Raw genomic sequence first — 26,953 nt, 5'->3', positions numbered from 1 at the left:
TTTCAAAATGTAACATTAATGAGTTCTTGTGCAATTACCATCTGTATAAATAGTTTAATGTCAACAGTTAAACTCATAAGCATAAGGAAAAATACCAATGCACAAACTTGCTAATGAAATAGCTAATAAGAAACAAATGAAAAAATTATAATAATAATAATACTGTATAAGGAGATTATAACAACCAGAAATAATATTAAATCGTTACTGTTGGTATAATTCTGTAATATTAATATAATAATCTTGCATTTAGTTGTTCCTTATTAGATATTTATTTGTTTTAGAATTTTAGAGAACATTTTTATGACAATTAATATATCCAGGCTTTAATAAAAATTAAAACTGGTGTAATTAATTTTAAAAATTCAAATTATTATTTTGATACTTTCATAATTTAAAAAAGATAATTACCGTGCAGAAACTGTGGTTGTAAACGATACACAGTCGTTAACAAATGTGAGTGGTGTTGAACCTGTAACATCTTCCCACTGAGCTTTAGTTGTACCACCTGAAATAAAATAAATAGAACACATAAGATTGAAACTGATTCCTTATATTTAAAAATTATCATCACTATTATTGTTGTATTGTGTTCATTTTTCTGTAAAAATTCATCAAAAAATTGATACATATATCAATTTTCTTTTTCTGTTTCTTTTTTCAAGAGTTACTAATGAAAAGGGGCTATGATAAACTGAACAAATACAAAATGATTTAACTATAGGACACACTTAAAACTTTAAGGTTCATATTTTAAAAAGAATGAATTTATAAAAACTGGGATCTACAAAGTACATAATAAATAAACAAAACACAGCCACTTGCTGAATTCTGAAATCAATTAGCAGCTCCGGATAACTTGGTAACATAGCACAATGAAAAACTGCTGGAAAGAGAAGAAACATGTAAGGAGAGAAAACAATAAGGCACATGAACACAAAAAGAAAAAGAAAAAAAATAAGAAAAGACTGCAATGTTATTTTAAAATATTAATAATGCTGTGTAAGTTTACTTTTTTGGCAGCACAACACATTTTGTGAATGTTAGTGATCAAAAAAAATTATGCATAGATAATAAAAAGCCATACTTATTTCCACACCTTCTATATTTTAAAATATTTAGATACAATTTAATATCATTATTTTTATATTAAGTTAGTGATAATCATAAATTTTCAGATTAATAGTTTCTATAAAGATTACATAATAAACAGTTTGTTTAATTTATACATTTGAAAAATAAAATTATAAACTGTTTATTATCAAATTTTCAGTCGTAATTAATAAAATGTAAAAAATTATGAATTATTGTTTTAGAGAATTCCATAATTCCTTATATTTGAAGATAACAAGGAAAATACAAAGGTAAAAACAATCCTGTTATAAAACTCATTTACGGAATAAATGAATAAAATCACGTAATATTGTAAAATATTTAATTTTTACATAAAAATTTACCAAAATTTAATAAAAAATAAAATATATAAAAATAACAATTTTTATTAAATTACAAATAGTAAATAATTTTCAACATTCTCAATCAAAATATATTGAATTTCTTCATAATATTTTGAATATACTGCAATACTGCACAATATAAAAATTACGCAGTCAAAATGTTAGCATCAATCAAAACTAAATTTTGTCTTTAATTTATGATGTTATTAAAAATTTGAGTAGAAATACTTTTATCCTTGAATCTCAGACAAAAAACTGGATGTTTAATAAAACTGATGACAAAAAACACCAAAAATCCAGCAAAGAAAAACACCACCATACTAAAAGAACACCACTAATAGAGCCCACCTCAAATATTTACAAAAGCTGGAGATACATAAAAGAGTAGAAAGACTAACATCAGTGATAAACTATAAGGAAGGCAATGCTATCTCATTGCCATAGAAATCAAGAAAATTCAATACTTAATGTATATTTATTATTTTCATTAATTTTCATTTCTGTGGAGTTTATTTAATTTGTGTTTAACTATGTAAGCAGTTGCCTTCGTGTGCACAGCAGTGTCCAATCATATGTGTTGTTCTTCATTTTCAAAATACATGTTCTATTTCGTGTTCTTTTTTAGAATTTATTAACCTGACGATGACTATTAAAAATATTACATATACAACACGGGGAACCCAAAAATAATGAGATAAAATCAGTGGCGTGACATCCATGGAAGCTGTGGAAGTGCTGCTTCTCTTGTATTTTCTAAAATATAAATACATATTGTGCAATTATTTTCATATTTTAACATATTTTGAATTACTTAAAATTAATATTTTATTATAACCGCATTATGTATTTTATTACAAATTTCTATACACATGAAAAACAATGATAAGATTGCTATTGTATATTTGAATATAAATTCATATATGCATATTCCCAATGGAAGCGTTGCATTGTCGAATATGGGATAGCTTCCACGGCAAAAATATCTGAATAATATAAAGCAGCCAGATTACATGCATTTGCGCATGTGCTTTACAGAGCACCAACTTCTCGTGGTTTAGCTGGTGTATGCTACTCACCAAAATATCATATAATGCTTCCAATGATTCCATCCATTAGCCACTTATAGGGAGGTATTTGACTAAATTGACTGTTTTAAGATGTAAAAAGTAAAGAAGATTTTATGTTATTTTTATGTATTTTCTTTACAAAGCTAGATTTAATTATAATTATATTGAGACATTCAGACATAAAATCTTTAGAATTTTATCACTTTTAGTTGTTAATAATTTTAATTATGAAAAACAATTTTGCAAAGCGAGTTTTAATTCTTTAAGTAAATTTTATAGAGAATTTTTTGATTTATCTAAATTACGTAGTGAACTGCAATATTTATATTCATGTCCAGACTATATTGGCAAGTCACTCTTAGACATAAAAAATGTTATAATTAACAACGATCTGAACAAAGATGTACAAAAAAATTATATGATTTAATATCATTAATTTTTACAGTATCATCTATGAGTGCGTCTATTGAATGCAGTTTTTCAATCATGAAGCAAAATGATACATTGGGAAAAAAACGTTCAGTCAGAGGAAAGATTGTTGTCACTAGCATTGTTTTCAATAGAAAAAGAGCTTTTAAATACTTTGATGGAATCAATGACAAGCAATTTTATGATAAAGTAATTAACAACTTCAGTAAAAAAAAATCACCAAATAGAGTTAGTTTATAAAAATAATAAAAACCAGTTCTTATATCTTTGTTTTGTGTCAATATATTTATTTTAGAATTAAAATAAACTGTTTATTTTTGTCATTTCCAGTATTTGTTAAAAATTTTTAAGAAAACAGCCATCATCAAATGTCACCGCACACCACTGGAAAAAATTGTATATTTATTTTAACAACAACATATTTTAATCTCCTTCTACGTACTCTCCATTATCCTCAATACACTTGTCCAAATGTTTTTCCATTGTTCAAAACACCTAGAAAATTCATGTTCTGAAATGCCTCTTAGCACCTCTGTCATTTTTGTTTTTACTTCTACTGTCTGAAATTGCTTCCCTTTGAATTCCCTCTTCATCCTAGGAAAAAAAAAAAAAAAAAAAAAAAAGAAAAAATTGCAAGGTGAGAGATCAGGTGAATATGGAGTAGGGAGGAGGGTCATGCTGTTTCTTGTCAAAAGCTGCTGCACAAAAAGCACTGTATGAGCGGGTGCATTGTTATAATGGAAAAACCAATCCCCCATTCACCACAAGTTCCTTTTCCTTCTTAAAGCATCACAAAGTCTTTTGAAGACTTCCAGATAACAATGTTGATAGACTGTCTGGCTTGGACGGACGAATTCAAAATGAACAATTCCTTTCACATCAAAAAACAGATCAGTATGGTTTTCACATTCGACTTCACTTGTCTTGCTTTATTGGGACAAGGAGACCTTGATGTTTTCCACTGGCTGGATTGATGATTGGTTTCCAGATTGTAACCTCAACACTATGATTCATCACCAGTTATCAACTTAGAAAACAAATCTGGATCATTTTCCAAATGTTCTTTCAAAGCCTGACAAGCTGCCAAGCAATTGCCTTTCTGATCGGTGGTCAATAAGTATGGAACAAACTTCATAGAAACTCTTCTCATGCCGAGTCCTTGTGACAAAATTCACTGGATAGAACTTTTATGAAATCCCAGACAAATCGAGCTCATCAATGATTTGACAATGATCTTCGTTATTGAGTTCACAAATTTTCTCGACATTTTCATCAGTTCAAACGTTGGATGGACAACCAGACCTGGCTCGATCTGCAAAAGACATTTCTCCTTTTTGAAAGAGGAAAAACCACTTGTAAACCTTTGTCTTACTCACAGCATCTTGTTTGTAAGCACACTGAATCATTTCTGATCCACTTTTCTCTAATAGGAAACAAAATCTCACAGCAATGCATTGCTCTTTAAAATCTAACATCATGTTATCAACAAAAACAAAAAATAGTTCTCACAAAAAAAATTGCCATGGGCCAACAAGTCTTGACACGCCGATGCCACTTTGCATACTGATTCAAAAAGATTCCATCTACTGACATCTAGTTGCAGATATGCGTACTACACACCTCCTGCCCTCCACAAAATTATTCCCATTATTTTTGAGTCCCCCACATATGTATATTGGTGCTCAGATGGGAGCAAACTATAGTCTGCCATGTCAACTGATGAAGACTAGAGGGTTTTCTTGTAATAGTTTTACACAAATGTGAATCTTGATATATTTATAATATGTCAGGATTCACGTTTTTCCAATAGTGACCTTGACTCACTGTTTGTTGTTCTTGTTGAAAAATAAGGAAAATATTAACATGATCTGTTGATTGATGGCAACACTGATCAGTTTTTTTGCTGTGAGCTCCCCCTACTTTTTGTTTTTGTTCTTCTCTTTCCGTCTTTTTTTTTCAGACGTGTGAAGTTGTAGTGTTCCTTTTTGTTTAAATAAAAGTTTTTGTTAACTAGAGAAGTGTGTGTTAGAGGTTCTGACATCAAGTCTCAACAGTTCTCTCTCTGGCCATCCTACCAGCACAGCTAATCTGCTGTCCATTCTTTCATTAAAGAAAAACTTAGTCAAGTCTTTCCAATTGTAGCAGCAACTACTAGAATATTAAGGAAAATTTTAAATTCTCATTTTATTTAATATTTGTTTTTTAATCCAACATTAGTCCAATTAGTTCATTCTAAATAATTTTTTATAAATATTGAAGTTGAAGGTTTTGTAACTAATGTTTAATTCATTTATAATTTTTGCCAAATCTCTGATGAAAGTGATAAACTTTCCAAGGTACACTGGCTACAAGATAACTTTGGTCTGAGGTTTTAATTGCTATGTAATCTGTAATCACATTTACAGAACTATATATAATCTTTACGTCAACTACTTACAGTGGAACCTTGCTTAACGAGCATAATTCGTTCCAGAATTGTACTTGTAGTGCGAAACACTCGTTAAGCGAAACAATTTTTCCAATACAAATTAATGTAAAATACGATAATGCATTGCACGCTGAAAAAATACTCAAATATTTTATGTATAACATTTATTCAAAGAAAATTATACAATATACATGATTAAGGAGTGTGAATCATCATTGTATTTTCTTCTAGTGTGGAATGAACCAACCTGGAATGTGAATTTGATTTGCAGAAAAGAAAAAAAGTCACAGATAATATGACTGATAAACATGCAAAACGATATGCCAAATTCTTGGGCTATGTATAGGCTATAATTAAACTATTAAAAATTAATTAATTTGACTAGAGGCAGGCAGTTATGCTTCCATCTTGTATTTAAATTTAATAATTATAAATAAAGAATTTTTAATTCAGATATTTCTAAAATTTAATTTGGAATTGGTCATTAAATTTAATATGAGATAGCAGCATAACTGCCTACCTCTAGTCAAATTAATTAATTTCTAATAGTTAATTATAGCCTATACATAACCCAAGAATTTGGCATATCGTTTGGTGTGTTTATTATATATCAGGCTATGGTTGTTGATGTTTATAAGTAATATATGTGAACACAACTTTGGAAAAATGTGTGATCACAAGTGACAGTAAGATGGTAGTGGAACAAGTGCTAAACATAGACTGATGGGGCATGCGCACAATCTGGGACTTCCCTTCTCCTGATCACTCGTTATGCGAAACATCGCTCGTTAAGCAAGGAATTTTTTAACAATTTGTTTTGCTCGTTATGCGAAACACATGGTGCTCATTAAGTGAGGTTCCACTGTATATTTAAATGAAGAGATATTTTAAATTTATATGCTTATTGAAATTCAACAATATATTTGAATTTACTGGCAATTCTTATTTTTATCATCATCATCATCTAAAATCTACTTATCTAAATCATTTATGAAATTCACTACATCTATAAATCAATTGCATTGTTGTTAACAGATATTTTAGACTTACAGCTCATAAGTATACTAAAAAATTTAACAGAACACATCAGAGACAGATCTAAGAAAGGCTATGAAGCCCATACTCATTCCTTTACAGATCATGTATAATTTTATTTTAAAAATTTCTAAGATAAAAATGACTTATTCTTGTTGTTGCTTGAATTAATTTTATGTTGTTTTTTGAGAACCCTTGTGAAACTCCAATATTTCATGTGCATAGAAAAAGACTTCTGTTTTCGGATCTTCCTCAGGTCCAGTTTTTCTTGGAAGATTATGAATCCAAAACAAATGTATTAACAAATAATAAAACATGGTTACTGGGGAACATGATTTATAATTTAGCACACACTTGTGAGATCTGGAATTCCATTAGATTCAAAATTGTAATAATTTTTCCCTATTATAAACAACCTCGATAGAAAAAAATTCCTAGCCAAGAAAATACGCGTCCCTGGCCATATAACTGTCAACTATCCATTGTTCTCACGCTGTATACAGATCATCTTGCAACTTAAGTTTATACCTAACATCTGAATTTGTCATATATTTTTGGTCCTGGGAACACCTATGACCCTAATCGCCATCAACCATTGATCACGTGACTGATTTTCCCAGCCTAAAACTATAAAAGCCGCTTCTTTCCCCCCTCCGGGGAGTCTCTTACCATCAGCTGAACCAACACCATCGCAGGTCACCACCGCTCTGGACCTTAAGTTCCAGCATCACCGCGCTCAGTCGCAATTTTATAAAAGTGTGAAATTCCCGGATACTTATAAACACCTCTTGGATATCTACGTGACAAATTGCTAAGGAAATTAACAATGAGGTATGAACTGAACCTGTAAACTCTCTCTCTCGAACCCCTATGCAAATTAGGGAAATTAGTCTACGTTGTATTTTGTCCTTTGTTTAATTCAAATAAACCTTGTTTTACTTGTTAAATGGTGTCTTCTTTGACTCGAATATCGCTTTCGCCTTATTGTCGACCCCACCTCACCTCCTCTCCACTCGCCCGACAGAACAGTCCTGACCCTCGAGACCGCAACTTGTAAACTTAGCCATCTTGACAAGTGAAAGGTCAATGATCTGTTGCCGGAAAGGGGAGATACGACTTCCTCTACCTCCCTCGGATCTCACACACTCATATCAACAGTAATAACCACATACCCAATCCTACAGGAAATCAGATCTCTAACATGGATGATAACCGTGGCAATAATGCTGGTTGCATTGTATTGGAATATAACTACATGAAAAATAGGTTATATAAGGAAATTGCTGATCAAATAACATGAAGCTAATATATTTATGCAACCTTACTATCTACAGCCTACTACAAAACAGCAAGGACACCACTGATCATCTATGTCTAACAGGGTATACAGTGTTCCAATAATAGACCAAAGATTTCAACGTAACTTAGAGTACATTGGTTCCACCACTGATATATATGTGTATTTCCTGAACACCACCCTCACTGGACAGGTACGACAATGTAGTAACATCAGAGCTCAGAAAGCACTAGAAATTTTTAAGGCAGAAGCAAAGGAGAAATGTATAAACTTTAAAGGAGAAAAATGTATTTCATATGCATGGCAGATATTTTTCTGTAGTGTCCACCTAGCATAATTTTCTTCCAAATGTGAGACATGACAGGAATTTGATTATATTTAACCTTTCGATCACTATGCACATGCTCCACCTAGTTCAATTAATCAGAATTTAATAGGTTATGTGAATGTTCTATAAAAAAGAATGCATAGTAGGATAATTTGAATTTAAAATTTGTTAAATATTCCATAAAAAGAATATACATTTGAAACTTGTTAATACATTCATTTTGGATTCATAATCTTCTAAGAAAAACTGGACCCGAGGAAGATCCAAAAAGACAAGGATCGAAAATGTTAGTCCATTTTTATGCACACAATATATTGGGGTTACACAAGGGTTCTCAAGTGGATATTGTACAGCAACTCTAATCTGTTGAGAGTTTATGATATTTGTTATATTTTATAAGCAAATATGGATAATTATTCAAAAAACTTATAATTTAAGTTTTTTTTAGCCTCCTTTGGAAATTTTCTAGAACACCAAATAATATGAGATAGTTAGTTAATTCTTTAAAATTAATATTCTATTCAAATTACTGAAATACAGAAAATAAAATGCTTTTAAAATAATGCAGATTTATAACAGGAAAAGATACATTTGATTATAATTACAGTTATATATAGTTAAAAACAATTAGTTGCAAGGTGTGGAATTAAGTTTTTTGCACAGGCATTTATATCTAGACAGTTCTCTTAATAAATAGTCACCCAAAAAATAGTTAACATATTGTTTTCTTAGCCAAATTTCATTTGAAAATATAATTTTTAATCTATTGAGAAATTCCAATTTGCTAAAGTGAGTAGCAACACAATAATTTACAATATAATACAATAATAATTATAACTGTTGTTTTTATTAAACCAGCAACTGTAATTAAAAATAAAAAATGCAATTGATATGCAAGCTAAATTATGAAATTTGTATTCTGAATTTCTAGAGAAAAAGTTACAATATTGAAACATTTCAATGATAATTTATATTCATGAATAAATAAACTGCGGTTAAATGTTTCATAATTAATAATAGCATCATTCAAGAGATAGCAAAGTTGAACATAAACCATAAAGACTTGTGATGACCTCTCAAATAAATAGATTTAACTAGCCCATCCACAGTATAACCACTGTATAACTTTGTTCTTCAGAATCTTTTTTATGAATGTACTGAAAACTATAATTTATGGCAAAAATTCAATGATGATAAAATCATTACTGTATGTTCATACAATAGAAATCTATACAACAGTACCGGATGGATAAAATGTTTTGGTGGTTCAATGGCATAAAGTTGAAAAAATAGAAAAAGACTGTGTATGATAACAGCATAACTAAAGAAGGTTTCAAATTCCTTTTTATAGTAAATAAAGCATTTTGACATCTGGCTAAGAAATAAATATGTCGTATTATTTTCTGAGTACTTTTTTATACATATACATATATATCAATAGTAAATAAATTACAAAGATAATTGAATTCACAGGTATATTGATATAAATAAATATTTTATTGAATTAAATTAAAAAGTAAATAAATAATTTAAGTAAAAATTATGCTTATAAACTTTACATATATGTTTTTTTTACTTAATAAATTCATAATATATGATATATGATAAATCAACTTTAGAAATATATCAGAGAATTATTGTAAATAAAATTAAATGTTTAAGAAAAACTTTTTATAATTATTAAAGGACTAAGTAGAATAATAAAATGCACATTTCAGAATAATATAAGAAATAAAAACAAATTTGACTTTTAATATTAAATACTCTTTTTTTCCAAATTCATACATTTTCAGAAATTCTTTGTAAATACCCAAATTAAATTATGTGAATGAAATCTCTCTGAAAATACATACTGTATATCAATATCTTTATTACTTAAAATAATTATATATAATTAAATAAAATAATATATTAAAATTGTAGATGTTAAACCTTATTTTTTGTTTAATGAAACTGAATACATTTACATTTTATTTAATTACAGAAATTTTTAAATTTAATAGCTATACTTTTGGAAGTAATATCAAGTTAATGAAACCTTATAATTCAAAACTGAAATTAGTCTTTAAGATCAATTTTTAAATGCTTTTCTGATGTTCTCTATAAATTGAATACGAAGGTGGCATTGTATTTAAGACAATTATACTGGTGTCTAAAATTAAGTGAACAAATGCTTTTTTGAATAGAACTCTAAAATTATTTAAGCTAAAAAGACCAAAATCAGCACATATATGTAAATTTGTTTTATAAATTCACCATCATAATCTTTTGATTTTACAAACCTGGAAATATAAAATTTTTAATCATTCTTGATAAGCACTTATTGTTGACACACTATACCTCTGTTATTCTTTTAAAATTTTACAAATTTTGAATAAATTCTAACATAATGGCTTCACATAATTGTTTACTGGATGATTTATGATGGAGAGCTATTGGAAAGATGAATGCAGGCTAGTCCCAGGCTGAAGTTGCAAAATTAATGTTAATAAAAATGTGGTCTGTCAATTCTGGAAGCAATTCCAAGAAACTGAAACCATCACCAGACGACCAGGCTAGAATTGAAAAAGATCCACCACAAACCAGGAAGACCACTATCTGGTTGTGACTGCAAAGCATTTTAGGGAATGACAGCTTCTCAAAACTCCAATAAACTCTCAGCTACCTCTGGAACAGCTGTTTTAAGACTTCAGGAAGGCCACTTTATTCAAGACAACCAACAATCTTTCAAGGTGTGCGAGTGATGTGCACTGTATGATTGAGTGTAGTTGTGCTCCATCTATGCATGCTTGGATCTGGTGTTTTGTTGCCAGCTTGGTTAATGTGATCGTGTTGTGCATTTTTTATTTAGTTATATAATAAAAATGTTTTTTAAATGTCTTAAATGATAAAAATATCTTTTAAATGTTATGTAAATTGCTTCTTGTCTGATTACTCAATAAGCTACTTGTTATGGCTATACAACTGCCTAATAATTTGAAGACTTATTAAATTTAAACGAAGACTATATGAACATTTAGAAAAGGTTAAAATTAATAAAAACAACAAATTACAGCTGCATGATTCATAGAGTCCATATTTAACTGCCACAGGGAGTGATTAACACATTATTTTTTAGGAGGAGGTGGAGATGTCAAAAAATCATAACAAGTTATGTAAATTTATTGGTAGTGTATGTGCAGTTTCATGATTTTAGAAGTAGAAAATAATATCTTACGGAATCCTTATGCAAAAGTTTCTACAATGATTGTAAGTTTGGTTTGTGGTTATATTATAAAAATGTTATTTTCTACAAAATTATAATTTGCAATTTTATTTTGTAGATGTCTAACATTTGTATCCACTCCTATGTAATGGCTAAAAAGAGATTTGATCTGATATACATTCCATAATAAAGTATATAAATAAGAAGTGTTTTAATTCTGTTTAGACTGTAGGCCTCCAAGTAATGATGTAATAAATTTGAAAATTATTATGCAGTTGTATAGTTGTATAAGTTAATTAGGCAGGCCTTTCAAATGGAGTATATTCATAACCTGGAGGCCTTAGAAATATATAAGGCCAGTCTGACAAGCAAATGTATTAACTTTAAAGACTGTAACATGGTGGAGGGACATTTATGAATGATTAAGCAAAGTTAGCATATATTAATTCATCTCAGACACTGGGTACATCTTAAAAAGTGCTCATATATGAGATGGTTATGCATTTTTTATTTTTATTTTATCTACTATATAAAATTTTTGTATATGTTATGTTGTTCGAAATTTAAAAAAATAATAATTTTTCAAATATTTTTGTTTCAAGCATTCCATTTTGGAATTTGTTTCATTATTATGAACCTGAGCCAGGCCTTGGATAAGGCTAAAAACATTCAAAGTTTTCATTAAATTTATGTTACTGGTGTTTAAAGGTTGTTGATCTGTTTGATAACAAGTAGCTTTTAAACATTATTTGAGCAGGTATGAAGTGGCACCAATGTATTCCTTTGTCATCTGAGGGTAGTATGAGTGACTGGAATGGAGTAAAACACCTGGGAAATGAAAGTCCTCAATATGATCTTTGGAATTCCTCCAACAAAGAATATATAGAATGATTCTGTTTAAAGGCTATGGAAATATTTCTGGTACTTGAAATTTTCCGGTTACTCCTTTCCAAATGTTTGTATGTCCCGGATCTGTATGGCCTATCCTTTGTGTTGTTGTTTCATGTGAGTTGCAAAGAGTAAGAGTTGATCAGACCATTGATGGTTCTAGGATAGTCATGTTCTGCTGCAATGTTGGTGATATAAGTTAGGTCTTAAACCTGTCCTTGTAGTCATCAAAAGAGCTTAAATATGCATTAAGCTCTTCTGATGAGTACTCCAAAGGCCGCCACTTTATAAGAGAATGGATTGTAAATATTGCAGGAATGAAAGAAAAGATGGTACAAAGGTTTCCTGTATATTGAGGTGGATATTCATCCTTCCTGTTTCGCAGATAGATGTAGACTGAAAGAGTTGGAAATGAAGACTCCAGGAGACCATCAGCCCTTTTGGTCCATATCTATTTATGGAGCCTACTGTACATAAAAGTGATTGTCTCTTTTCTAGAAATTTTACAAATTATTCATTGTACATTGATATTTAATTGTGCAAATTGTTATATGTAAACTTAACACACAATTTTCCAATTAGAATTGTAGGATATATTATAATCTACCAGCAAAAAGAATCATGTAAATTTTGAAAAAGAAAGTTTGTTGTAACTACTAAAGAAATGTAAAAATTCCACCAGAAAATAAGAAAATAAATACGATAATAAACAGATGAAACTAAAAAGTGTGAAAGACTTTGCTTCAACTGAAAATCATTGATGTATTTTAACTACACATATTCAACATAATATGGATGCTGTATAAAATCACTTTAATTCGTAATGGTTGATTTTATACACATCAACTACACATATACAGGGTGATTCAAAAGTCACAGAAATTTTTAAAAAAATTAATAACTCACAAACTATTTACAGTAAGATGATGTGGTTTTCAGAGAAATGCTTAGAAAGAAGTGAGATTTTTTGTGTGCAATAAAAATTTTAGTACCAAAATAGTTACATTTCTTGCCATATTTGGCACTCAATAAGATTACATAATTTGTGAACTTGTTACTAGAGCTTACACTAAGAACATTTTTATTTTTTTATTCTTATTTTAACAAATTTACAAATGCTACAGCACCATCTATGGCAAGAAATGAACTATTTTGGTATTAAAATTTTTATTACACCTAAAAGAATCCTGCTTCTTTTTAAGCATTTCTGTGAAAACCACATCATCTTACTGTAAATAGTTTGTGAACTATTAATTTTTTAAAAAATTTCTGTGACTTTCGAATCACCCTGTATTTAAATGTAAGCAACGATTAAATTTTAAATTAGATTTTCTTTAGGAAGAAATTACAAACAAATTACCCAAAGTCAAAGTTATTGCACAGGGATATAAATAAACTGTAATTTAACAATTCATACCATTCATTTATATCAGCAGTCCCCAACCCATCGCTCATGAGCTAAAGGTGGCTTGCGGCATCATTTTCAGTGAATATTTAAGATAAGTTAAAAGTAAAAATAAATTAAATTGTTTTATGTGGAATGCTTATATGACTGGAGAGTCGGCACCTCTTTAGTGCCTTGTCAGGATAGACACCACCGTGTCTCGATTGACATGGAAGTCGAGACGGCGTGTGGATTTGGTCACGCAAGCGGCCGCGTGTGAGGGCGATTGGATTCGGGATGGAGTGAGAGACAGCACACCGGAAGTGATTCACGCAGAGACTAGGTTAATAAAACCATGTTTATTTGTAAAGGACGTAAAACATTACATTACAATACATTAATTTCTTGATAGTGAGTGTAATAGCTAAAATAGGGTTAGATAGGCCAAATTTTGCAGTCCTTGAGAGAGAGAGCTTACATAAGATTTGCTTGGTGATAAATACCTGAAGTTTGGTTGATTCGCTTATAAGTCTCGAGTTTCTTGACGACAAAGTTAGTCCAGTTAGGCAATTTCACTTGTCAACCGCCAATTTCGATATTGGTAAAATATCGTCCGACCGAGAGGTCAGCAGATCATGGGAATACGTCACTTTAGCTGTCGGGAAAGTGTAAGAGGAGATTCTCACAGGTAGCATATGACAACAACCACCGAGCAAGTATGACGACATCGACAATTGAAATATGGGAAAAGTCGGATTATCACACTTATTTTAAAATACTTTTATATAAAAAATGATTAAAATCACATTATTTTGTTATTCACACTGTAATGTGCTTGTTGCAATATTTTTTCAGCTGTTATCCCTTATTTCAAATGGCAACACCACCGAGTCGACACAGTTATCAAGTCAGTTGTCAGTTGTCAAGTAACATTGTTAAGTGTTATGTTTGACAACCTGTTTTCTTCGTAATCTAACCCAGTATAATGAATAGCAATGAAAAAATAAAAACTTACCACTTCCATTTCAAATGGGAAGAAGAATATTTTTTACCGAATATAAAGATAAAAATATTTGTTTGCTATGTCATGCAAGTATGGCTGAGGAAAAAAATGTAATGGCAAATGGCATTATGAATCAATTCATTCATCAACAACTGAAAAACACTTGCCTTTAAATACGACAATAAGGAAAGAGAAGGTTAGACAATTAAAAACTAAGTGAAGTTGTCAACAGTCATTTTTAAAAAATGAATTGATAAAAACAAGGCTGCCACTATTGCATCATATCATGTTTCCCAGATCATTGCTAAAAAGAAAAAACCTTATGTAGATGGTAATGATAAAAAAAAGCTTTTTTTAGAAGCAGCAGATGCATTATTTCATCATTTCAAAAACAAGTCAGACATATTATATGCAATTAAATCCCTGCAACTTTTGGCCAATATGCTTACGAGAAGAATTGAAGTATGGTCTAATAATGTTTATTACCAATTAAAAGATTATTTGAAAAATGTTGTTATTTCTCACTCTAAACTGATGAATCTACTGAGTAATTGTACATCACAGTTAGCAATATTTGTAAGAATGATATCCAATGACTTTACTGTAAAAGATCTTATAAAAATTATTCCATTAAAAAATCATATTAGCATTGAAGAAATGTATTTAGAAGTAAAAAAAAATTATATCTGAGAATATACCCATTCAAAACTCATGGGCATCACTACCAATGGTGCTCCAGCTTTTACTGGTGTTAATAAGGGTTTTTATGCATTATGCCAAAAAGATGAAATGTTTCCATGTTTTCTTCCTTACCATTGCATTATTCATCAGCACTCACTGTGTGCAAAATATCTAAAATTCAACAATATAATGAAACTTGTTGTTGAAATAGTTAACCGAGTGAGGTCTCATGTTCTTCACAGACGATTATTCGAAACCTTAACAGATGAGTTGAATTGCCAGTATGGAGAGCTTCTTCTTCATACAGAAATATGTTGACCGAGTAAAGGAAGAGTTCTCCATCATTTTAACGAATTGCTACCAGCATTAATTTTGTTTTAAGGAATATAATATAACTTATCCAGTACTTGTAAAACTAATTAGTTGTAGGATTTTGCATTCTTGTAGACATCACAGAAAAATTCAATAGTGAATATTCAGCTTCAGGAGAAAAATAGAAATTTAGGAGAAATAATCTCTAATGTAAAATCATTTTATAACAAACTCAAATTCTAGGAGAATAATTTGAGCCAAGGAGAAATCAAACATTTCCCTTGTTTGAAAGAGAAGCTAGAAAAAGAAGCCAACAAGACATACAATGAGAAAAATCATGTTCAATTGCTTGCACATTTACAAGCACATTTTGAACAATGTTTTTTTGATTTTTAATAAGATCAAATTACTTTCACAGTTTGTTTTGACTCCTTTCATGAAAATTGACGTTGAAAAATTATCTCAATGTCAATTTTCATGAAAATGGTCCTTTACTGGAAATGGAGTTGATAGATTTTCGATGTAATTTGTCACTAAAAGGCACTGCTTCCCGTACAGAATCTATATGACCTTTTGTTTTGGGAGAGAAATATCCAATATTAGTTTGAACTGCCCTTCGATTGAATGCATCATTTTATTCTACGTATCTAGACAAGTCTTTATTTTCAACTATGAATGTGGTTAAAAACAAATATAGAAATAGACTCACAGATGAACAGCTTGATAACTGTGTTCAGATAGAAGTAACAAATTACTTATGCAAAATTTTAAAAAAAATCACAGAGGAAAATGAATGTCAAGTTTCACATTAACTTTTTCTTCTACTCATGATGTATGGCACAAATGATATGAGTTGGTGTACTTTTTGTAGAATTTTTAGAAAGTTGTATATAAGAGTTTTAAGAATGATAATAAATATCCCTTTTATTTGAATTAGTTGTACATGTATTTATTGATCATACATACTTAAACATATTTGCTTGTAAATAACATACTCTATGAACAGATGACCAGTGGTGACAAAAAAAGGAGAGAAAGTTCACCACTAACGTTTTCGAACTCAGCAGAATTTGAAAATGTTAGTGGTGAACTTTCTCTTTTGTTTTTTTCGTTGCACACTGGTCATCAGTTCATAGGGTACATTATTTACTACACTCCGATGTTGTGTGTTGTCATTTACTAGTTGCTTGTAAATTGGTCTTATGGTATTTTCCCATTTTTCAAATTAATAAAGCTAAAATTTGCTTTTTAATCTTTTATAATTGTATAATCATAAAGATTTTTTTCTCTAAAACTGTTAAAAGTATTGTACTTTTGATACGATTCATTTAAAATTTCAGATATAATAAATTGTTTTTTTTATTTTTATTTTACTTAGCATATATAATTTTAGCCATTTTGAAAGAACTGGCTGGCTTTTTTAGTTGTTCTGTAATAACCAATAAACAAAATTGTTTTAGGAAATTAATTTTGAATTCAGGCATTAAGTTCCATTGTCGCCATCCTTTCATTAACAGAATACTTTTTTAAACATTTTTTTTTTGTAACAGGTAGCTCAATGATAATTTTAAAACTTACGACTCATGAACCAATTACCCAGTGTGAATAACGTTTAAGTGACGAACGTTTTCGTTACCCCTTCTGAGCACTTTTTCAGGTCAATTCTTATTTCAACTAGGCTAGCCGTTGACATTCAAAAATAAATTGAATGGTATGGATTTTGAATATGGTATGTGCATGTGTTCTCCATATGACGATTAAAAAAGATTGAACATTAAGTTGAGCTGAAATGCAGAAAACTACTGTGCATGTGTTTGGTTCAAAATTTTAACTTCAAAAGTAGCTCACAGCTAATTAAAGTTGGGGAATGCTGATTTATATGATTAAAGTCTATTTTTTTTTAAGAAAATGTAATCACATAAACAATTTCAGATAGGTAGAAAAAATATTCTCATTTTTTATTGTTAATTATACATTCCAATGTTTCAAGAAGTAAAATTATTTTGAAATACCTTTTTTCATGTAGTGTATATTACTGTATTTACTCGCATACAGGATGAGGTGTGACTTTAAAGATCAAAATAAAGAAAATTAGATTTATTAATACAACTCTAATTTTATTTTGTTAAATCACAAGTAAAATATCAAACGAATGTAAATGCACACATTGTTCTGCAAAAATTACTGGCATTTTAAACTTTAAGGGAAAAACTTGTAAAATTGACAACTTAATTTGTTCACGTAAAGCTGGACAATCTGAAACTTTTTTTTTTTTTTGCCAATTCTTAACAGTCGAATCCACTCTCCATTGATTACATTTATGAATTTCTCCAAATTCTGATTTTCAAATAATCATCTGTTTTCACATGGGAATGGATTAAAACTTATATCGGGCTCTCGTGTGATTTGGAATTTCAATCTGGAATTCAATTCAAAAGCTTTGCTTTTCTTATTGCTATTCATCTTTACTCCTGACAATATACAAGAATGATTCAAACGACCCAGATAAAATACTTATGTTTTTAAATACAAGAGAGTAAGCATCTGGTAAAAAATGCAAATATGTGGTTCACAAAAATTATTTGCAAAAATGCAAAGAATCTTTCACTCACACATATAGGATGACCTAGGTATTTGAAGCTGTGATAAATGAATGAAAACCTTGTCTTATATGCGAGTAAATACAGTATTTTTAATTAAATTGCAAAAATTGGAAAAAAAAAAAAAATGTCAAAGATGCTGTTCAAGAAAAACAAGTCATATCTCATGCATAATTTAAGAAATCAAATGGTCTATATTTTGTGTGGTGAAATAAACAGAGATTTTTTTTTGGCTATTTTTGATTCTTTAACTCCACACACCATTGATCACACTTACGAGTTTTTCTGAATTCTGATTTCCGAATAAGCATCTGTTTTCATCTGGGAATAATTTTAAACGTATACCAGGCTCCCATTTGATTTTGGAATTCAATTCAAAAGCTTTGCTTATCACATTGCTAATCATCTTTAGTCTTGACAATACACAAGAACAATTCAAACGACCCAGATAAAATACTTTTGTTTTTAAACATTATAGGGTGGGCATCCAGTAAAAAATGTGAATACATGGCTCACAAAAGTTATTGCAAAAACGCAAAGAATCCTTCTCTCACACGTATAGGACAACCTAGTTTTTTAAATCATGAAAAATGAATAAAACCTCGTCTTACATGCGAGTAAATACGGTATATTAAAAAATCATCTACATTGATAGTAAGAAGAAATCTTTGATTTATAAAAGTTATATACATGATGCAATCACACATTTAAATTTGAAAATCAAAATTATCAAGTAATCATCTTTGTGCACTTTTTAATTATTACCTAATTATATATTTAATGTTGATAGATGTGTTTCTAATTTCATTAAATACAATTTTTTTCTTATCAATTTAATTAGTATTAATATATTCATCATGTCAAACTGAACTTAGTTGTTTTGTTTTAAAGTAATGAATACAACACTATAAAATATAAAATTCCATAAAGATTGAAATGAATTTATAGTCGTCTTTGTGATAATTGACAATGGTGCATTATCATAAGATACAAACAAAATAAATAAAAGTTTCAATTTGTCATTTTAATTAAATTTCTGTAAAAGCAATATGCTGGTAGAAACAAATTATATAAAAATTAATAAATTTAATCCTTTTATACTTAAAAATGAATGTTTATGAAATAAGAAATTAACTCTTTCTTGACTGGGGTACTGATCTGTTGCATCCCCAATTGTTAAGCAAATAGGCAAGGGTACAAATTCTTCGAAACCCTGTTAAAAATCAATTTTTATAAAATTTATCAACAACAGATGTCAGCACTTGACGGCAGCGTCTTGTTTATTGTCTGTTTCACATATTTTTGTCCAGGTGGTGTTTTGTTGACTTAAAAAATTTTAAATAATACTTTTTTTTCTTAATTTTTCATTTCCTGATAATTTTTTATTTCATTTTTAGCATATTCATGCAATAGTATTACTACAGTAGAACCTCTATTATCCGGACTAATTGGGGATGAAGGTAGTCCGGATAAGGAAATATCCAGATAATCGAAAAAATAATAATAATTGACAGTGCATATAGTATGAATAATTTTTATTTGTCTAGATTTACATATAACTTCGATATTAAATTATTTTTTATTAAGAAATTCAATTAACGAATTTTGTTTAAAGCTAGCTGTTCTTTTTGAAGCTGCTAAATCACGAATACTTTTAAGACATATAAGTTGTCCTGAGTTACACTCTTCTTAGCTCTCAAACCACTTCATGGCGACATCTAAGCACTGAAAAGCTTCAGAATATGTAGGACCAATATCTCTTACTTTGCAAATCTCTTCGTCTTCTCGATCTTGTTCATCTGAGGCAGATATTTCATTAATTATTGCCTTGTCATTCAAAATTTGGAATCCAGGATCATTTGCATTGCAATTTAACCACTCGGTTACATCTTCTTCGTCACATTCAACACATATTGAAATTTGTGCTATTGCTTCCACAATTCTCCTATACCACTTTCTACTGTTACTGAAATTTACTAATGATCTTTTCAAAATTTTGTTCCATGCATTCCATCATGTACGTACATAAATAGTGTCGCCAGCAAATTCGTACAATTTTTGTTTATTTTGAACAATCCGGATAATAGAAAATCCAGATAATAGAAGTCGGATAATCGAGGTTCTACTGTATAATAAGTTCATTTAGCTATAATACATCAATGTGTTATAAATATTCAAGTTCCTTTAGTTCTGATATTTTATATATTTTTTTAATTTTTAATTTTTATTTTAATCTAAAATATCAGCAAATGTTACATCTATTACTACTGGTAATCATATTTTTATTACAAAAATTTATATTCTTGTTCGATATGAATTGAATAAAGTATATTAGTTCATTATATTAGTTGGTAGCAGAATAAAGTTTTGATTTCAAACAAATGTTTGATATAATGTGCGATAATTTCACAACGAATAAACGTACATGCATAATTGTTATATCGAGTTGTACAAAACAATATTCTATGTCTTCCTGGCTAAGTAGACAATGTTAATTTTGACAAAAAGTTACAAATTATCAAGTTTAAATGTCAGTTCTGATATATATTACAGTAGAGTGTCGTTTATCCGAATCAATTGGGGACTGGAGTTGTTCGGATAACCGATTATGTACAAAAAAATATATTAACCTATCCCATGTTGAAATTTTTCTCCATTGTGTGTCGCTTCGTGTTGAATTTTTGTTAATTTTAAGCCTAACGAAAATTTTTATAATAATAATAATCGTGGCTATTGTATCGTTAAAAATTACCGTATTTTACGGACTATAAGACGCTATGAACTATAAAACGCACCTTAATTTTTAAACAATTTTTTAAAAAAAATACCTATAAGACGCTACGAACTATAAGACGCACCTGAATTTTGGAGGCAATTTTTCAAAGAAAAAAGTGCGTCTTATAGTCCGTAAAATACGGTATTTCTTTATTTTGTACAAACAAAATAAATATATTGAAAAATATAAAAACAAAAAAAATTATACTTTAGAAGTTAATCTAGTATCAAAAACATTTGATCCAGCACGACACAGTCCGACTGGAAAACTTTCGGCTAACTGACTTTTCGGTTGATTGGCTTTCGGATAAACGATGCTCTACTATATTTTTTTTCTTATAAATTTTTCTAATAAAATATATTGAAAAATATTGTATTTAAAACTAAAGATATTAACAAACGTACATGATTTTTGCATATGAATATAATGATAATTTGATTTTTGGTGAATTTTTAAAATAATATTGCCTGACTGACCTATAATGCCCTCAACCGTTTTACAAAATAAACGTAAACAACGGGGCATAGCAAAGGGTCAAGAAAGAGTTAAAGATAAATTTGCACATATTACAAAATTGCAAGCATGCAAAATATTCACAATTTTGATTTATTCAGTCAGTCTAACAATAAAGTTAATGCCAAATAGATTAATGAAGTTAATAATAAATTAATATATAGTGAGTTTTAATATAGCCTAAATGTTTTTGAATAATTAAAAATGCAGAGTTTGAGTTAGAATTTAGCAAAGATGAATGTACTGCACTCAAATCATATTCCTTTTTTTACTAATGAAACAAAACTTAATTATAGTAGAACCCTGATTAATGAAGGTTTTGCATTATCTGAGGCATACCTGTAAATGAATATGCTACTTCTCTTATGCTGTAATTCATAAAAAAGTTCAAAATAATATATTTCTGGTTTATTTTACTATTTAACTTCAATACGAGACAGACCATTTATATTAAAATATAATTAGAATAATACACATTTTTATTCTTAAAATTACTGTATGCATTAGCCATATAATAAATGATGTAAAAATTGTTCTTATATATGATTAAATTTGCTAAGGTATAAGAAAAGGCTTAAAAATGATATACTGTATAAAACTTTTATAAAAAGTTTTTTATAATTAAAACTGGCATGGTCATCCATTTTATCCAAGTTTCTGGTTATCCAATGTAACATCAGTCCACATTATCTTGGATTATTGGGGTTCTACTGTATATTCAAAATAATTTATATATACTGTAACTGGTCGATTTACAGGAAAGTTACTTTTGTGAATGAATAATAAAATACTGTAAATTGAAATTCAATATTCTATGAAACATTACATGTAAATTAATATATACAGAGTGAACACAAAGGATAAAAACAATTCTAACCACCTGTAATTTTTTTTTTATTAAATACAGGTTAAAATATTCCTAAAATGTTAAATTTTTATCTTTTGGCAATGCCAATGTACTGTACATGCATATGTCTACAGTTCTATATCAAAATGGTACCATTTATCAAAGAACTGAAAATTACTACATTTAACTAGTTACCTGAAATGAAGTTTCCAGCATTAATCCAGCAAAAATTTTGGAAAGTATACAGAAAAGAACCTCCTACAAGAAAAACATTGGTAAATTGGACAAAAAAATTTTGATAAAATAAGGTCAATTCTTAAATGTCTAAGGGTTTCAAATAAAACTGTAGGAAGGGCTCCTGAATTGTTCATCAGGAGTTTGAAAAAATCCCAGCAGAGATCAAATTTGAAACTTGGAATTTGACAAACTACAGTATGTAAAATATTGCATAAAACATTGTATTATCCAAACCACATCAAACAAAGAAACTGGAGGAGTGTACTTCATCTAAACCTTAATTGTTCCAGTTAATCACGTCTATATTAAATCTAACGTTTTCGACCCATCCCGGATCATCTTCAGGATATCGTTGTAAAAAATAAACAAACGTGTAGAATTGGAACGCTCAAATCGAATGTTATCCGATTCAAAACTTAGATTTAATATAGACGTGATTAACTGGAACAATTAAGGTTTAGATGAAGTACATTGTATTATAAAGCATGAAAAATTCAGATCATCCATCTTCTGAAAGATACCGACTGAAAGCTGTCTATCGAAAGCAGAAAGATAGTGCAAGTCTTCCAAACTGAAATTGAGGATGATGATATTTTTCTGGATTATATCTTTTTTGGATAAAGCAACTTTTCATAAGAGCGGCAAATTTAATCATTATAATTGCCAAATTTATGGTACAGTTAATCAGTTGAAGTGCAGGGATATGAAAAGGATTTGCTAAAAGTTAACATTTGGTATGCATTAAGTTGAAATAGAATTATTAGTCCATATTTTTTTTTTTGTTGAAAAAGAAACTGAAAATACAGAAAATTACCTAGAAGTTACAAACAATTTCTCTCTTATCATTGTCATGTTAAAACAATGATTTTACAGCAAGCTAATGCTCTTGCACTACACAAGAACTGTCTGACAAGTGTGAAGGGACCATGAAATGGCCATCTAGATCACCAGACATGATCTCACTGGATTTTTATCCATGGAAGAATGTTAAGGTGCAAGTGTATGCCACTAAATCAACCAATATCAAGGAAGTAAGAAAGAGAATCATTTGCATCTCATGTCAATGATAGGCTACAATTGTGTATATAAAACATGGCATGGACATGTAGAAGCATATGATTAAAAAACCATGGGACATATATAGTAAAATTTAACATTTTAGGAATATTTTAAACTGTATTTCATAAAAAGAATAATAAGAAATAAAGAACTTTATAGATAATTACAATCTTTCCATCTTTTGTGCTTACTTGTATGAAAATTTTTCTCCTTTTTTAAATCAATCAGTTGTCTTCATTTTATCTAACAAATAATGAAACCTAGTATAAACAATTTGTTTATTTCACTAAATAATCAAATGAAGCTTAAATATGGCTAGCAAAGAGGGTAGGAGAAGACACTTTTTTTGCCAAAAGTGCTTGCATTTTGAAGGCTGTACTAGATGTGCAGGAGCATTATCAAGATGAGACAGGTTCAATTACACCACAGCTAGGGTCATTTATGATAAATATCCTCACATAATCACCTCAAAACATTGCAATAAAAGTCTGTATTCACTATATAACTGGGAAGTACAAATTTCCAGTCACAATTCTCTTATGACTGAAAAAAATTATCAAGCTCTTTGTCATGCTCCTGATTTGTATTGAAGGTCTCAAAGATTGTGGTTCTGCTTGTGACTTAGTTGCTTTAGGCTTCCTGAAGCATGTTATGGTAGATTTCTCAAACTTAATGTAAAATTTAATGTTTGCTCCATGCTCAATTTTCAAGTTCCTTCTTTAATTGCAGCAGGATACAAACACAACATTACAAAATTACATGTAGCAGGCTTCTAATTTGAAAAACTCACCACCACTTGGTAAATTAACACCCAAATGTTTAAGGCATGAATCCTTGATAGCACAGACTACAATAAGTTTCATTATTGCTGAACAACATAAAATAGTCCAGTTTCTTTTCAAGTACCTCATACTATGTCTCTAATGAATTAGCAAGTATAAACAGTTCAATATATGTTGTCATATTACTTTACCATAAGAAAAAGTTTGGCTTCTTATTCTTATTTGTTTATATACTGTAGATAGATATGTAATATTCTCTGTATCAGGCAACTTAAAGTCTGATGATTTTCATTATTTGAATTTATATATTATATTGTCAAGGCAGCAAATTATTTAGACAAATCCAACAAAGGATTGTATCTATTTATCCTTTATAAAAAAACTTTTTATTGAGGTTTTTAGATAAAAATTATGAACACAGAATTTGTAGAAGATAAATACTTTAAATTAGAAATTTAAATTTCATTAAAAATCAAATCTAAAATATTTTGAAAATTTGCAATGAAAATTGTAACAAAGCTGTTGGCTTCGTACTGTCTTATGAATTTGTTTTATTTAAAGGTCTAATTATTTTAATAACAGTGTGTGAAAAGATTAAATTATCATGACATTATGATGATGTGTCAAAGGAAACCAATTTTTTTAATAATGTAAGTATATAGTTTTAATTCCCCTCCTTTTTGGTTTATAATATATTTGACAATATTTTATTATTAATAATGGAACTGTCTATCGGAATTTGAAAAATGTAAGAAAGAGAAATTTACTGGTCCTGGATAAAGATAAAATATAGCTCATCAATCTAAAAACTTATATGCTCGGTAATTTTTTAGTTCTCTAGTATATTGTGACGAATTAACTATATTGTGAATACAGTGCACTGTATATATCAAAAAATCCTTTTGTCTTGGTTTACTACTTGTGTTATGATTGTGGATATATGTATTAATGAATGCTAAGGTGATACTATGTGTATGTAAGCTGATGAGGGGTCTTTGCACCCAAAATGCATTCTTACCTAAATTTGATTGTATTATTAAATACTAATTTTTTGTAAAAATCTAGTCTATTTTTCCAGTCTGCTTTGATATGATAAGTCCTCCAATTTATTAAAACCCTAGCTATTAGGATAACTAATTCAATTTTAATTAGCAATACATTAACATATAAGACAAGATATATAATTTTATAAATTTTTGATAAGCAAGTTATATCTACTGTAATTTCCTGAGAATAACTCATAGGTGATCTGTGTTTAAAAGCAATCTGAAAGCAGATACAGGTTATGCAGCAATGTGAACTATCTGTCAGTTTAAATTGCAATTATGAACTTTATTCAAAGCTTTGTAAGAACTTAGCAAGTGTGTCTAAAAATGTGCACATATTCATGTCATTAGAATTTTTTTGAAACCATCAAAGACCTGTATATGTGTACCTCATCTCTCCCATTTTCTGTGTGTTAATCCACATTTCGATTATTTTTGTTATTAACATTACTATTAATTTTATCTTAAAGTTTATAAATTTCTGGCAACTGTCTCATTTCTATATAATGACTTTCAAAAAACTTTAGAAACTAACTATTGATTTTAGTGTATGTTAGTTCTCTACAGTGAATAAGAGCTAAGCAATCAGCAGTTATTAGATAGTTATTATAGTTATTAGATATTGTAAAGTCTATATGCAACTTCCTTTTAGTAAAAATAACAACAACTTTAACAAAAATTACTATTTTTCCATTTGTTTATTCTATATCTCACAGAACAATTATTTCCACCAAAAGCCAAACCAACTAAGTTAGACTTAGACTCAGTCTTGACCTGAAGTTCTCTTGAAACATCAAGTATACTACAGATAACATAAAAATTTTTTCAATTTAATTTCTTTTTGAGTTTATTTTAACATTTGTTATCTATTTTATTAATGTTATTTAATAAATAAAACAGTAAAGAAGCAAAATGATAAAAAAGACATTGTCATTTGGCCTCCATTTTGTAATTTCAGCATAATGGAGTTTAGACGGTTCATTCTTAAACATTTTTTTTATTTCACTTATTTTATAATTATATTCATTATACATTTATAAATTAAATTAATATAATAATTATTATTTTATAAGTAAGCAATACAATTATATAATTTGAAATATACTTGTATTGCTTATTTTATAATTATTATTTTGTAGTAAACTGCTAATATAAATTAAACAAAAGGAACAATAAAAAAGGAATATTTGAAATAATATCTTATAAACTGAAAATCATCTAAGTATCATGTTTTCAATGGCAAATTTGAAAATGTAGTGTATTTACCAGTGCAGGTTATATGCAGGAAATTGCAGTAATTAAATTTGGATGATATAGTCGATTTATGACTCCAGTTATATAATGCAGCAGAATCAGTGAATGTTTATACCATCTTCAAAAATAGTATTACTTTTAAAAAGCTTAAATTTGAGATAATTTCAATTATAATTATTATAAACAAATATAAAGTATTTTGTTGTTAACAGTGTAAGTGATTTAAAAACAATAAATTATCAGGAAAAATTAAAAATAATTTTCAACAGAAAAAATTAAAATTATAAAATAAATATTTTAGAAAAATTATGAAAAATCCTAGAAA

At 28.9% G+C, this 26,953-nt stretch overlaps 1 protein-coding gene across 1 annotated transcript in view; it reads right to left on the bottom strand.

Annotated features, from left to right (window-relative positions):
- LOC136972154 (ankyrin-2-like) overlaps positions 1 to 26,953 on the bottom strand; it is a 286,434-nt gene that overhangs the window by 77,889 nt on the left and 181,592 nt on the right. The window contains 1 exon segment of the mRNA XM_067266710.1: positions 412 to 508. Within this exon segment, the coding sequence (XP_067122811.1) occupies positions 412 to 508 (97 nt within the window).

The sequence above is a fragment of the Centruroides vittatus genome, unplaced genomic scaffold (genome assembly GCF_030686945.1).
Source record: "Centruroides vittatus isolate TY-2023 unplaced genomic scaffold, ASM3068694v2 contig_2818, whole genome shotgun sequence".
In the NCBI taxonomy this organism is placed as follows: Eukaryota; Metazoa; Arthropoda; class Arachnida; order Scorpiones; family Buthidae; genus Centruroides; species Centruroides vittatus.
This window is presented reverse-complemented; position numbering and strand designations above follow the sequence as displayed.